General features: G+C 40.5%; 2 protein-coding genes across 2 annotated transcripts in view; both read right to left on the bottom strand.

Annotated features, from left to right (window-relative positions):
- The window catches only part of lhx4 (LIM homeobox 4), a gene marked incomplete at both ends in the record, with an annotated part of 10,331 nt that extends 6,337 nt beyond the window's left edge, over positions 1–3,994 (bottom strand). Inside the window, 1 exon segment of the mRNA XM_083888164.1 lies at positions 3,970–3,994. Coding sequence (XP_083744290.1) covers positions 3,970–3,994 — 25 coding nt within the window.
- A 3,382-nt stretch (positions 3,995–7,376) lies between these two features.
- The window catches only part of qsox1 (quiescin Q6 sulfhydryl oxidase 1), a gene marked incomplete at both ends in the record, with an annotated part of 28,533 nt that continues 19,359 nt past the window's right edge, over positions 7,377–16,550 (bottom strand). Inside the window, 4 exons of the mRNA XM_083888163.1 lie at positions 7,377–8,137; positions 8,362–8,523; positions 14,078–14,254; positions 15,562–15,700. Coding sequence (XP_083744289.1) covers positions 7,377–8,137; positions 8,362–8,523; positions 14,078–14,254; positions 15,562–15,700 — 1,239 coding nt within the window. The remainder of the gene's footprint in view (positions 8,138–8,361; positions 8,524–14,077; positions 14,255–15,561; positions 15,701–16,550) is intronic.

Raw genomic sequence — 16,550 nt, 5'->3', positions numbered from 1 at the left:
CAACATTTTCTGATTTAAAAAAAAAAAAAAAAATTCTAATAGATTGAAACACACCTAAGACACACTAGTGGTTCCACCTTTGTCAACAAAGAAGCTTCATTAAAACTCCAAAACAATCACAAAAAGTGCGACTGTCATTGCTCAAATCAGCTCGTTAATGACCTTCACAGATGTTTCACAGTTACAGTTAAAGATTCATGGTATTTTCAGCCTATATATTCCAGAATTTTAAAATGAATTGCATGGAGGCTTCACATATAGTGGATTACATCACAAAGAGAGTGATAGATGTTTTTTCAACTCTTGAAAATATTATTTTCAATTTGCTCTTTATACATGATTTTCTACCAGAACATAAAAATATCCATCCAGCTTCTCCACAGAGAGGAATATAAACTGTCTCTTTAACAAGCAATTTTTGACTGTGTCTTTAAAAAAACTATATCAGGGTCTTCATCCACACCTTGTGACACCAGTGAAGACATTTCCACACTCACTGGTGCTCTCTGTGTATTGTATGTTTAAGGACCTGCTCTGTGAGGTGTCATTTCTATCATAACCACTAACTGCAGGTGTCACATGACTGATTCAGATCAGCAGGTTAGACTGCACACAGGTAAACGCACGCACACACACAGTGACAACGAATACTCAGCGCATGCAGGACATCATTGATTGTGTGTCCTTCTTTTACTCCCTCAGTCTTTCCTCTTATAATGATTTGGGAAGAACATGTATTACAGGCCTTACAATCTGGAAACATTGATTTTGAAAATGTCGGCCTGCTAATTCAGTTTATTCTACACCTCTAAATTATGCAGTTGGATTCAATTAAAACTTGCCTGACCTATATTATTCTTACTATGAGATGAAAGACAAATGGTTAAACATGAAATAATAAAAAAAAAGGTTAGAGGTCAGCACCATTATGTTTAATATTTTATATTATTATTATTATCATCATTTTTTTTAAATAAATTGTATAAGCATAAGTCTTATCACTTTATGTGCTTCTTCCCACCTCTGCTTTTCTCTATCTCCACCTCTTATCTCCTCTCTGCCTATTTCATTTTCCTTTCACCCCAACCTGTCGAGGCAGATGGCTGCTCCTCTCTGAGTCTGTTTCTACCAGAGATTTATTCCTGATTAAGGGGATTTTTTTCCCTCTTCACTGAGGCAAAAGCGCTTGCTCATTTTGTAAAATGTTCTCTTTCTCTCTCTAAAATTGTAAGAGTTTGGCCTTAATCTGTAAAGTACCATAATAGATAATGTATGTTGGAAATTTGATTTGATTTGATCGGTTTGGGCAGAAATGACATCAGTTACTAAATGTTATTGATATAAGGACAGTAATTGTCTCTTCCACTACACCTCATTCACACATATGCACATCTTTGCCGTGTAAGAGTTTTGGTTTGCTCAAAACCGCCTCCTGCTCCTGGACTGGACTACAAACACTGATGAGATGAGATGTTTGAGAGATCAGTTGAGTGTCCAAATGAAAGGGGGAGGGACCACAGCAGTAAAATGAAATGGACCTGACCCTACTTGACTCCTGCCTCTAAAAGGCTGAATGTTTAAAACCTAAAGGGGACCTGGCTTAGATGTTTTTCATAATTTATTCACCACCACCAGCAGCAGCAGCCCCCCCCCCCCCCCTCTCACTCTGTCCACAGCAGGAAGCTTTATAGTATTATTAAAGTCTGAGAGAGAGATGACAGAAAAATGCATCAGGCCACTCCTGCATTTTAATATCAATGCCGGCGAGGTAATAAACATGGAGGCAGAGAGCATACAGGAGAGAAGCGACTATAAAACCCCACATTGTCTAATTTATGGAAGACAACAACAGGGCAGCAAGGTGAAGTTTTTACCCTTCAGTGTTTGCTTCTACAACACAACAATGTCTTTTTACGGTTCCAACAGCAATCCACACAAACACGACAAAGTTGTGTGAAAAGTTTTGAAGAGAGGTTTGGTTCTGAGCAGCAGATTTGGGATGAAAAACAGCTGATGTGTCTCACTGAGGGAGGACAAACGCTCGCAGACAGAGAAGACAAACCCTTAGGATGAGAGGACAAGTTGCAGCGAAAATGTGTCAAATGTGACAAAGCAAAAATGACGAAAGGATAAACAATAAAAAGAGAAGACGTTTTATGTTTGTTGTGCGTTTTTCTACATCAGATTTAATGTTACCAACTTGTTTAGACCATGACAGTTTAGCAGATTAAAGCTGCTGTGTCTGAGTTTGAATGAGTTTTGTTGCAAATGTTCTAATTTTACCTCTGTTTGGTTTTGGTGAACAGAAACAACATAACCTTTCTATGTATTCTGTCAGCAATACTATCAGACCTGGTGCAGGGAGCGTTTGTGAGTATACAGTACAGTGGCAGCACAGGGACTCATTTGACAGTGTTTTCATCTAACAGACACACATTCATGTATTCATTCATTCATTCATTATTTTCTGACACGCAGGGTGAAAGGTGGGGGTGTTCAACCATTCGCTCTCACATTCACATCTACAGTCAATTTAGAGTGTCCAGTTAACCTCTGCACGTTTTTGGACTGTGGGAGGAAACCGGAGAACCTGGAGAAAACCCACGGACACACGAGGAAAACATGCAAACATGGCTCGGACCAGGTATGTATTTGGTCTATTTTAGCCCTTAGAATAAGTACCAATAGCCAATAAAAAACTAAAAAGGTCAAATGTGTATTCAGTCTTAATTGGTAGTTTGTTAAACTTAACACAAACAACAAAAATAAATGAGTATGGGCCACTCCTCCTTTAGATTTATATATCTCTCTCTCTCTCTTTTTTTTTTTTTTACAATTTACAACTCTACAACTATATTTCTTGTTTTTATAAACTAAATGTTTGTGAATTCAGATGCAGTGAAAACACACACAGCTCTGAATGTGTCTTGATTTAAATTTGAAGCCCCTGTCCTCAGCGTGAACCACTCACCTCAGCCTTGGCAAAGTTACAGACATTGCTTTGCTGCCAACTTCCTCATTACCAATCATTAGTCTGAACCAGCAAAACACTTTCAGTTCACCGAGGCTCAAGGCACCTGGTACAAGCTGCTGCTGCGGCTGCTGCTGCTGTAGAGGAAAGAGCACAAAGCACTGTTGACTCCAGTCACAAACACAGGTTAACATTTAAACTGATTAAAAGTTTAGACAGGGACATAAAGCAAGATTGTGTTATGGATTAAGGAAAAAATATGAATGTTTAAGTATGTCTGGATCTGATCACCATCTTGAATCAGAATAGGTACAGCAACAACATCATGTCAGATATAATAAAAATAAAGAGAAAAAAGTTTGAGAAGGTCAAATAATTCATTTCACTTTCCCAAGTTAAATAATATTAACATTTGTCTTATGATGTATTGGATAATGTTTGAAAAGAGAATAAATAACTTGACAGTTTCCCATGACAAACTGTTGTGCTTTTCTCAATCATTCTGGCAAACATAATGTGTCATTCAGGGTCTAATGCTGAGGATCTGAGAGTTTGATTAAGTCACACAACCACAGCTGCTCAGCCGATGCTCCTCAGCTTTAATGTGGGCTATTAATCAACCTTTTGTGTGTGTGCGTGTGTGTGTGTAGTTAGAAGAATTGACTGAACTCAACAATTCTCCAAATGTTGAAAACGTGGTTTGGATAAAGATCTCTCTCTCACACACACGCGCACACACACACACAGGATGGTCACGGGGGTGGAGGTCAAGGGTCAGGAGCAGGAGTTGGGGGAATTCAAGCCAATGATCCAGAAAACACAAAGCTCAAGATCAAGCGGGTTGTCCTTCAGATGGTCCTGCTGTAATCCAAGCAACATCAAACCCACGTCCTCGATCTATCCATCAATCCATTCATACCTCTCTCTCTCTCTCTCTCTCTCTCTTCCTCTCACACCCTGCTCCTTCTTTCTTCCAGCTCATCCACCCTCCTCTATACCTCCGCCCTCCCAGGCAGGGTCCATCTCCAAGTGTGTGTGGAGGGAAGAAGCACCACAAAAGCCGATTGCGTTTTAATAAAGTTTATTATCTGCAGGGAGCTAATCCTCAAGGGTAATCTCTCCTCTAAAGGAAAGCTGGATTACTCACTTGCTATAATCCCAATGAAATTGTTAGGATTTAGTTTGTGCTGCACAGCAGATGGCAACATGCTTTTTTCTTCAACTTTGGATGTTTTTTAACACCACCACCACCATTACACATGCACCACCTCTGCTCCTCCTTACCTCGTGTGTGGACGGTTGTGATAAAAACAAAAACAATTAGGAATTTGTTATTCCCAGTTCTGCAGAGTTGTGTTAAAAACACTTATCTTCAGAGAGCTTGAAGTCAGAAGATGAAGAAGCAAATAGACATTTCATAGAAAGTGTTACCTTGGCAGAGGATGTGGTGATCATGGAGGCAACAAGTCTTCAAGTCTTGAAGTTACATCCCAACTCCCAGTTTCTGCATTAGGTTTTTTTTTGATCCACCACCATGATGGCAGGAGAACAGTCTGGACTGCAACTGCCAGATACTGCTCCTAAAGTTCATGTACAAACATAGAAGTTGTGCTGTTGCAGTAAGGTGCTCACTTTCCTTGATATTATACTTATAATATATTACATACTTGGCACAATAACGTTAGGATTCATGGAGAAAGTGAAAAGTCCAGTGCAACCTATATACAGTGATGCATGTAATAATAGATCTTCTTTAGTTTGGTTGAGGGAAAGTGAGTGATGTTAATTAATTTATTTGTATTATTGTCATCTATTTACTCTATTTATTAATCTTTATTTTCTAAGGCATGAGTCCACATGTATTTGAATATGTAACAAATGCTCTTGTCTACATTCATCTGTAGGTATATGTACAGTAGGTGTGTGTATACATGCATACATATATATATATATACACACATACACAACTACTTACAACTACCTGCACCTTATATCTGTAAACTCATTTAAAAGCTGTCAATTCTCTTTGCACTACTGTAAAATATATCAAATAATGCACTGCTGTATAATTTATTTAATTTATTTAGCCATACATATCTCACTTGACCTCAACTGCACTATTGTAAATACTGTATAGATAATCATGCTGTATACAATAATTGTTTATATCCCCTCTATATTTATAACCATGTGCATAACCTGTATCAATTCTATTCTCGCTCTCTCTATATATATATATATACACATACACATATATTTATATACTGTAATTCCGTCCCCTCATTCTGTGCCAGCTTTTGATTTTCTGAAGAAAAAAAAATTGAAGTGTTACTTGTAACTTGTCCATGGGCAACAGGTGGTGGACATATCCTGTTCAAAGAGTTAAAAGTCCAGTGTGTAACACGTGAGTTTGTTTTATATACTGAACCATAAACAAGTTTGTCAAAGTGTGTAATCACTTTGAAATAAATATCTTTTTTTGTTGTAGTTTTTGTTAGAATAAGCCTTGAATGTGTGCTTTGGGAGATGTGTCTGGCTTTCAAAGTAAATCTTGAGTTGTCATGTTTCTACAGAAGCCCAAAGGGACAAAAAACAGCCAAAGCAAGATTTTCCCATTGTGAAGCAGAACCACTTTCAATTAATTGAAAGAAAAATTAAAAGAAAAGTGGCCCAACACTGAGCTTTGACTCAAGGCGACTTCTGAAATGCGACAAACATTTCATAAGTGTAATACTTCGCTGTTATACTGGTAAAGCATTTATTGTATCATATCCATTTAAAGTTGCTGATGACTCATCAGAATATTAAATAAGCAATGGCTCCTTATACAAATCATGGGTTTGAGATGGGCAGCAGAAGCGTTGCATTGTTGTATAAAGGCTGTCAGTGATTGTAAGCGAGGTGCACACAGTGACAGAGAGAAGAGCGCTCACACAGGCAGGTGAGTGCAGCACAAGCAGAGAGTGACTGAAGTCAGTGAGGAGACAGCCTGACGTAGTGCAAATGCATCTTTGAGCTCCAGTGACTCATTTGTGAGTCCTTTTAAGGCAGGGGTCTGAAACTTAAATGACCTCGGGGTCACGGAGAGTCGTCTGGTCAAGAGGGGGGCAGTCTAGAAAAAAAGAAAAAGAAAACACTGTGTTAAACTAAACATATTAAAACATATTTATGAAGCAAAATGAATCTATAAATAACAGACTGTAATAACATGCAGACAGTCATAATTAAACGCTAAACAAGTATATGTATACAAAATATGTTCAGAGCACAGTTCATTCATATAATTGTTTTCTTTATTTTTTCGTGTTTCAGACCCACACTCACAATATATATATGTTTGTATTTCATACATATTCACAAATCACAAGCCCTGCCTGCTCTGTGCTGTGGCTCAAATGAAAGGAGAGAGCAATGTATGCATCTGTATTTAAGCCACACACCTTTCAGAACCAGCTAAATAAGTCATACAATCCTCAGGAAGAGAAATGCATTGTGGACACCAGCAAAAAAAAAAAAAATCCAGCTTATCCTTCAAAACTTTGTCCAGTGTGAACATATATATCTCTCCATGACACCCAGCGTTATGTGAAATGATGTAATATTTAAAGATGTGACGGAACACCTCAGTGTAACACAATCCAAACATAAAGGAGCCGAAGAACAAAAGGAAGAAGTTACTGAGGAACTGCTGGTTGTCTAACAGTGTACCACAACAAGATGACGTCCCACAACCATGTTGGAGGAATTCACAAAATGTTAGGGAATCATTCTAATCACTAAAAAAAAAACAGAAATGCAAAATAGATGTAAAAATCCAAGATTCAGATTGACAGCCCATCTGTACTTCAAGATTTAACAATACACATTATTTCTTGAAAACACAGAAAAATCACCCGTGTGAGTATTCAACAAACACATACACAATTATGAAATCTAATGTTTTGGTCAGAATATACAGGGAAACAGCACATTTATTACTTTAACAAAGCAACCAAATGATCCAAAGCAAAGCTTAGTACCCTGCACTAAAACAAACAAACAAAAACTAATTATCTACACTAGCTTCATACAAATTAATGAAACAAAGAACTTCATCTACCATTGGGTTGAATTGTTTTCCTTCATAAGTGGTAAATCAGAGTCTCAAACTTAAACAAAATAAATCTTAACTCAAGCACAATATATTCATATGAATCCATTTAGCACAGTGGCAGTGCTGCTTGAAAAAGTCTGCAGGTTGGATTAAGTCCAAGGTTACGTAACTGTTGACCTTCTCCTCTTATTACACTTCCACTATATTCAGAGTAGAACGTGCTGTCGCTGTAGGTAACAGTTAGGTCTGGACACAAACCCCAACCTCAGCCTGCATGAACCTAACTCAGGTCAAATCTGGGTACTCTTTGGTTCAAGGCAGGATTAATTTAGCTCGCCGTAGCTTATAGCGGTTTTTGAAGAACAGGTACATAGCGAGAAGACACATCGTGGACAGGAAATAAAGAATGACACACAGGCTAATGTCCAATTTGGAGAATCCAATGCTCAGCATAAACATCCAGCGTCCTCTGTGACTTGGCTCCACATCAAAGTACTGGCCTGCCAGTTCCCGCTTTTGCAGCCGATGCCTCTTCTGCCCCAAATCCAGACCATCGTCTTCTTCAATAGGCTGCAGTGCCACCATCCCGAGCCCCGCGTCCAGCTCTATACCGAGCCCGAATACAGGAACAGGCTCCTGCTCCACCTTCCTCTGCAGGGTGCGCCGTTTGACCCGACTGCCATGCGCTAACTGCAGCGCCTTGGCCTTGTAGTGGTGGTTGACAAACGAGTCCAGATCCACGATGTCCTCCTGCGCGTCCCGCATCTTCATTCCCACGATGCTCGGCTTTCTGGGAAACTTCTGCTGACGTTGACCGACCACCATTTCAGGTTTGGCCCAAGAATTGTGCTCAGCTGTTCCACCGCCCATCTCACCTGCTGCTGCTGCTACTGTTTCCTGTCCGCCTTCCTCTTCTTCATCCTGAGGCTCCTCTTCCTCCTCCTCCTCCTCCTCCTCTCCTGGCACAGTGGATTGTAATGAAGGTGTCGCAGGGTCCGGCGCCTCCCTTGCTCTCCTGTCTACTTGTTTCTTTCTTTGTTTCGTCAGGATGTGGCTTTCATCTTCAAGATAGTCTACCATGGAAATGCAAAGAGAAACATAAGCATATTATTATTTGATTTGGTTATTATCAGTCTCACATCACATATTATTATTATTATTATTGTTTGAAAAAGAGGAGAATCAGAGAAAGTTTAACACGGAAAAAACAAACGAGGAATTTGTGGTGGAGACGATGTCAACTCAGAGGAATTGTATGGGAGCTTTCCAGAAAACAAACTGTTGCTTGAAGTCATACCAGTGAGGATCCTGTCAGAGGAGAAGTAGAACAGGAGGTAAGGGAGAACCTGATCTTCGTTCCACTCGTGATCCCCGCTTCTGCTCACTGCGTGGCAGGACGGACACATGTTCGGTGAAGGCCACTGAATCTTTGGGAAGTTGGGGTCTTCACTCAAACTACCTGGAGGAATAAACACGGCTTCAGTGATGGGAGAAGGTCAAGCGCACAATAACGAAAGAAAAAAAAAACCAACCTAGCATATACCAATGCTCATGTTTTGTTTTTTCACTTGGAGGAGCAGGAGTGGAAAAAATAAGTACTTTTACATAGGTTACATATTGGGATTTGACCTGTTTCTACAATGTATGGCAGTTAAGTCTTTCTCTCTCTACTTTGCCAATTTATATTAAATAATAATATACAAGGTGAGAAAATATTGGATTTCTTCAAATTTAATCCAGAAACATGTAATCACACCATTAAAAGCTTCCAGTCAGCCACTTCATCTGCTGTTATTTCTATTATTCTCGCTGTCGGCGTGTTGACTTGAGGATGTAAGTGCTTCGAGGACTGGATGCAATCTGTGCTGAACCCATTTGATCTTGTCACAGTGGTCGTAAAAACTAAGTGCCTATATGCATATGTGTATGTATGTATGTGAGAGTGTGTATATGTAAATCATCTTTCTGTGTTTCTGTGCATGTAATCTAGGGATTGATATTTTGTGCGAGCGTACTTGTGTGTGTGTGTGTGTGTGTGTGTGTGTGTGTGTGTGTGTGTGTGTGTGTGTGTGTGTGTGTGGGCGTGTGAATGTATGACAGGGTCTAATAATGATCAATGGGCTTCGGGGATGTCCCAGTGGGAGGGGTGGTGAGATAATAGATGTGGCCAAAGTGGACAGCTTCTCTACACACACACACACCCACACACACACACACACACACTATTCCCCCTTTTTTCAGTTCAGCAGACCTCGAGGCTCTGGACCACCTGTCTTGTCCTTTCACACGGCTTTGAAAGCAAAGTCCAATCTCCAAATTGAACATGAGAGCAACAGAAACCTCAGAGGGTGTCAGACCCTTTTAATGAATTAGAAACTTTCTCCTTTAACACGTTTTCTTTCATGTAGCTGCTGCCTACCAACGGCCTTCATCACACACACACATCCACTCACATACAGGCAAACAAACCCGGCAGACAAGTACACAAAAAAAAAAAAAAAAATTTCATGCATCGGCTTATATGGACACAAACTGCACCAATGCCCACAGGGACACAAACACAGGCCAGCATTTAGTAATAAATTGCTTGTTGTCACCAACAGGCCATTGTGTGTAAGTGTGCGTGTTTGTTTGTGTGAAAGGAGGGGGGGGGGGAAGCGGAGCAGCAGCAGGTCTGTCACTTTACAACACTGTCAATTTACATCCTCCACCACCTCCATCCTCGCTCCCTCCTCCTCCTCCTCTCCACCACTCAAGATTAATCTCAGTCATATGCATGCGTGTATGTACTCTGCATACAGTACTTTACATAAAGGATACATCAATTTTACTGTGTCCTGGATGGGCTGCGGGGGTGTGTGCTGGGTTTTTTTATATGTTTCAGCAGGTAAGAGCATACACGCACTTACACACTCTCTCTCTCTCTCTCTCTCTCTCTCTCTCTCTCTCTCTCTCTCTCTCACACACACACACCTCTCTTTATTCTAATGAGCTTGCCACATTTGCGGCCAGGGTGACTTTAGCCATACCAGCCCTACTGAGACTGCCACAATGGCCTGTCACAGAGATGTCACCATCGGGCGCACATACATATTCATGAGGTATAAATATGTATTGTTCAGCACATCAAACTGGCTTCCTCAGCACTAATTCTAAGTGAGGATCACCTGCAATGTACGGCAACACTGAGCCGTCAGCGCAAACAGGACGGGGAATGGAGCTGATGTCAGACATTCTGCGCTCGTTTAAAATAACCAAAGAAAAAAACTATCCCACATAATCTTAAACTGTCATGTGCTGCGAACTGACGTCACATGTATGGCCAGATTTATAGCACTGTGGTAGTATTGTTTATTTCTTTTCTTTGTTTTTACTTTTTTGAGCATACACACAAGGGCACACATTTATAGCTGCAGTATATAATAATTAGTAAAATCTAATGGTGAGATTCCAGATCTGAAGGACTCTGCCGCTCACATGCTTCAAAATGCATGCTCTCGCTGGTTTGGCACAAGATGGTGGCCTCTGTCTAAAGCACATATACAAGTCTTATTTTAATAGATGATATACTTATATAGACATAATTACAGGTCATATTTTTATTTTCTACCAGCAAATCCTCCACCAATAAGTGGTGGTGATTTGAACTGGCAACCCTCCGGTTACAAGTTAATTTCCTTTCCTCTAGGCTGTGAGTCTTAAGACCATGTTACACACTGGATCTTTAAGGCCACATTTCCATGGAGCATCTTGACACAAATATAGCAAAGATGCTAAAATGGAGATTACTAGATCATACTATAAATACTATAAATCTACTGAAAATGTGGCCATATATTCTTAAATTGTGGTGGTGAATCATTATTTTAATGAAGAAAGTCAACTTTACACATTTAAGTAAAAAAAACCAGCAACAAAATAAAAAGAGAAATTGAAAATTACAAGTTAATAAAACATATCGTCACACTGTTAAAATAATCGCCAAAGACATATTTTGTCAAAATTGTTTTTTTTGTTGCTTAAATCATCTCCTCATGATGCCGGCCACCTATGGTAAAATCGCCTACATCCTGTTGATCAGATCATGTGATTTAACCCCTTTAAGATAATGGCCTATGTCAAGTGTGTGACTTGAAGGTGAAGTTTTTTGTGTTTCCTGAAAAGCTTGAAAAAATGAGTTTTGTCTCTGCCGTTTAAAAAGGAACATAACAAAGGCCCATTTGAGATATTCTTAGGCTTTGATACAGACATGACGTAAAACACTGTAGTTGCAGTTGCACTATCATTCCAAACTGTTGCAAAAGCCGTTTGCCGACATTAGCCGCGATGAATAAAAGTATACTTTTCTCATTAGTACTACTTAGACATACAGTATATACTGTACTCTATTTCTTATCAATAATCCCAATCCCAAAATCATCTGCAGGCAGAGCTGCACATGACCACACAATCCTGGAGCAGCCAGGCTTTTTGTCTGCAGAAATGTGAATCAGTCTCCGCCTGTTGACAAGCAGCAACAGGACTGAGCTGCCACCAGTCTTCATTCTGCTGCTGCTGCTGCTGCTGCGAGGAGGCCAAGGGCCCTGGGGCCTCTTTGTTGCCAGCTAAATTAATTGTTCAGCCGCTTTACAAATAGATGCTCTTTCATGCATGGCTGCTCTTGAAAGGAGGGGGCGGAGAGGTCTGCTAAAGAGCTCCACTTCAGGCAAAAGGGAGAGGAGGGGTTGGGTAGATGGAGTGTGCTCTCCTGAGGGAGACGCTGCCACTCACTGAAACAAACACACACACACACAGCCAAACCCTCAGCTCCTCCCTCTCTGTCTCCTTCTGAATCGCCCGACTTGTCCCCTGTGGACCTCGGCTCACCCCCCCCCCCCCCACCTCCACCACTAGCTAACTTGACCCACACGTGGAAAGGCTGTGTGTGTGTTGGGGAGAGAGAGGGGGAAGGCGCGTGGCTTGTATCATGTGGTTTGCCACCTGCTGTTAAACAATACCTTGGGAATTTTGTGTGTGTGTGTGTGGGCAAAGATGGGTGGCTCCTCTGGGACTCATCCTGCGGGGATGCTGCTGCACTATTACTTGTCAAGCGGTGGATATGAGTCCCAGGGGAAAGTGGGGAGGAAAGAGAGAATGTCAGACACATGAGTCGAGGAAGAGAGAAAACACATGTGGATAAAGGAAGACGGCTGAATGGCGTTTGGGGAGCAGACGCACACACGCACACACGCACACACGCAGTCCCTGCTGTTCAGGACACAAGCTGTCGCTGACACCGACGAGGGGGCAGTCAACACAAACAAAAGGTAGTGATTTAACAAAGTGGGCTGTTAATAACAGCCTCGTGCCTAATAAAATCATGAAGACAGACAAGGGAGGAGGAATACTGAGGAGATGTTTAGCCCTCTTTAGACAGATGTGAACAAGTGGGATATGTTGAGCCAAAAATGAGAGAAAACTTTGTAAAAAGCAAAGATAGAAACGCAGGTAAAAGTCATGTAGGATTCCTTTTATGTGTATGGTGTATTTTACTTTTCATTTAACACATGAAGAGGAAATAAAGACCAAGATTCTTTAAAGATAAAAGTCCTGCAGCAGACTGCAGGGATGGAGTACAGAGCAGGTCCAAGCAAAATTAGATAAAGATTCTGTGTCAGGACGGACAAATGAAGAAAACAAATATTTGGTGAGGTGGAAGACGGCAGAGGGGCATCAGGAGAACATGTGTGAAAAAGAAACAGATAATACTTGGAGGTGACAGCTGGTGTCTGGTGTGAGGATCCGTCCTCCCCCCTCCCCTTAACACACTAAGTTGTATTATGAAGACAAACTGACCAGTTCAAATCGTCCCCCAACACTAAAGTAATGCTAATGATGGCATGGTGTGGAAGGGTAACTACAGAGGAGAGGAGTGTGCAAAAATGAAAGCATGTGATGGAATGGCAGTGAATTTTGATGGCAAATGTGTGTCATCTCCTCTATAAAAGTTTTAGAATTTATAAATTACTATTTGTTTCCATGTTGAAGATTTGTTTGAAGAAGATTAGTCAGACCATTATTATTATAACTGTATGATTTGAGATGTTAGTTGAACTCTGGATATTACCGTATGTTTATGTTTCTGGTTTGGTTTGTATGTCGGTGCATTTGTTAATGTTTCTTAATATTCTTTTCTATTTATACATGATGCACTCAGTGGACGTTTATGTATAAACAGTTTGAATGCCTGAATAAGAGCAGAAAAAAACAACAAAAAAAGGGTTAGTTTTCTATTCTGTAATTAACAAAATTTCGCCTTTGATTTTCACTTGTTCTTTTAAGTATAGTAAGGGTGTGCTAATACATATCTTAGCACACCCTTTTGAGGTATTCATTACATGTAATTGCTTTGTGTGGATCATAAATTGGGATTTGCATTTTTCTTGTGTACAATAAAATGCATGTGAAAATATGTAAAATACAGATGCCGAGCTCTACCCACCCAAGAACAAGAACATTAATGAGCAACCTGCATATTCAGTATATCAAACTATCATCAGGGTGTTACAATGTATAATAATAGCAACAATAATAATAATTAGGAGTAGAATATCAAAAAAGAAATCTAAATAAATAAATTCAGCACAAAACCATGTGCTTCTATCACAATTTGTAGGTATTTGCCCCATTTTTGGAGATATTTTTGCATCCTTTATGACATTCTTTCCTATGCAGCTACTTTACCTAATTCAAAGTCATCTATTCTTGAACGGGAGACTCTCCAGGCTTCCTCCAGTTTCTAAAAATGATCTGCTGTCGTCCAAGCAGACTGGATCCAGTGGTTTGTTCACATTCATATTCGAGCAACTCTGTATTTTTTACATTTATGTTTTACTTTTTTCCTTCAGGAAGCAACATATGATGAGACATTAAAAGAAAATAAATCATAAACACTGCTGTGTGAAACAGCTGTCATTTTAGAAAATGAAACCAAAGAGATATAACTATGTAACGCTGACTATAGTGACCCCTACCTGCTATTCTGTTGTTGACACGATTATGTCTGGACCACAGCCAGGAGACAGCTGACGATAACGTGTCCACCTTCGACATACTTTCACTGGCCATGGTCTCAAAGTGCTCGGCACAGTACCTACAGCCGAAGAAGCTGCGGATGTAGCCTCTCATTGCCATCAGCACCTCCAGAGGATCTGTAGGAAAGTGAGAAGATATTAGGGTATTTATTGTGTATTTTAAATAGTGTATAATAATGCACCATGTGTCACAAATGTCCTTTTTTCATTTTTATACAAGTAATTGAAGGTTGCTGCTGTCACCTGCTTTGGGTAACAACAACTCAGATAATGTGTTATTTTTACTTTGTAAACAAACAGCTACTCCATTTGTTTCTGAAGAAAGACAGGAGTAAATGTAAACTCACAGATTATCATATTGCAAGAGTCATGACCTCTGATACCTGCCTCTTTAAACCGTGTTGTTGCTGTACATTTAAATGCACTAAAAGCATGCTAATGACAGTGTGGCTCCACAACCTCCAGGATTCCCACGGTTATGTGGGCCAGGAGTCACAGTGAGCTGGGTTAACCCCATATTGAGAAGAATAATCTATGCCAATGGGATAACCCAGTGTGGAGATTAAACACCGTTAACCCAGTGTGTGAATGGTGGCCAGACTGTTGTCTCAGGAACCTCAACATTCCGCAAAACATATTTTGCAAGGCCTGTTAGCGTTTGTCCTCAGCTTAGCAGGAAGTTCAGATGAATCTTTAGATGAACAGAGGGAAAGTGTGTGTGGATATGTGCATATGTGTGGTTATGTCCATTGAAAGTATAATGAGTGTGTGATGGGTGAGTTTTCCAAAACTTTCATGCGTTTTATGTGTTATAATCTAGGCAACATGTGAGTGTTTTGTCATGGGGAAAATGAGGGTGTATCCACCCATGGTGATCCATGGGGGCCAGATGGACACCCCCTTTTTGACCAGTCCATCTGCAGGTCAGTATGCAAAACTCTGGATTAATTGTGTGTGTGTGTGTGTGTGTGTGTGTGTGTGTGTGTGTGTGTGTGTGTGTGTGTGTCCGATGAAGACAGATTAACATCCCCGCCAGGAATGGAGCTTACAGTCATCTGTCTGTTTTATTAACCACTCGCATTCCACTAATCTAACATAATCCCTTTTCACACAGTCACAATTAGGCTCAATTTTAGATATGAATACATGACAAAACATGGATGGTGGGGGAGAAACTCAACTCATATTTCTGGTTGAAACATCATCTAGGCACACGCCTGGGTTTATCTCTGTGTGAGAGAGTGTCAGTCTTTTGTCAGTTTGATGGGAAATCAGGTCAGAGCGAAAAACAGTAGCCCACCAAACATTCTTGGGCTAATTTGTTTACAAAGCCCTCATCCTCAGTTCACCCCCGTCTCTGTGCACTCTCAGTGCCCTTTTATGAGAGTATGTGTGTGCGTGTGTGTGTGCGTGTGTGTGTGTACCTGTGCCATTTGCATTCATGGCTTGGACAGTGAGAACATGGAAGAGAGTCCACACGCCACAAGGGTAACCTCTCAAGTAGGGTTGTGTACCCTGGCAGCCCACCCACATCTCACCTTCAGGCAACGCAGAGTCTGAAGACTAAGAGCAAGAGAGAGAGAATAAGAAAACATGAATGGATGAGAAGAAACAAAGACAAAAAGCTTAAAATGAAACATGATTGTTATTCTCCATTTCCATTGTGTGCTAAATCCCATTCAAGACCAACACTGTCAACGGGCTTATTCTTACAGCTACTTCCTGCACACTTTAATTCCCTGGGGATTAAAATATTCGGTCACTTTTGTTTAAGCAGATCTTGGTCCATATGTTGGTCCAAGTAGGTCAATGTGTACATTTTAAGATGTCGACTACGACTGTGTACAAACAATTGCTCTTCAATTCAGTGCAAAGTTGGTAAAAACGGCATGCCAACATCCACTTGATGATGAAACGGAAAGAGTAAGAGTCAATAATACGTTAACTCACAACCAGCTAGAGGCTAGAAACACAGTTGGAGAGGTTAAAGAGCAAGTCATACTTTTTTTGTTTTGGATAAATGCAGACTAACACCAGCTTTAACGTTCTGAGGGAGCATTACACAGATTATCTAAAATAAAAAATAAAAAAGTAGTGTTGAGCCTCCCCAGCGTCTTCCAACCAGTTCAACTTAATGAAAGCCGTTCCACGTAGTTTTCTTGATCAATGAGAAGTCAATCTCAGGTTAATGGCTCAGGCCTCCGCTAATGAACAGCAGCTATACAGACCTCGAACCAAGAGCCTCAGTTGAATCAGCTGCATAATTTCTCTGACACAAAGTCGTTTCTCTCACCACACTGTGTTGCCATCGCTGGTTTGATTGACAGGGTTACTCACATGTCAATAGTAAAGATTTGGGCCGTGTGTGTGCGCGTGTGAGTCCATTTCCTCTATGGCGAAGTCTATTCATACC

Source organism: Microchirus variegatus (assembly GCF_963457635.1).
Source record: "Microchirus variegatus genome assembly, chromosome: 4".
Classification (NCBI taxonomy): domain Eukaryota; kingdom Metazoa; phylum Chordata; class Actinopteri; order Pleuronectiformes; family Soleidae; genus Microchirus; species Microchirus variegatus.
Note: the sequence above shows the minus strand (reverse complement) of the source record. Positions and strands in the feature narration are given on the sequence as shown.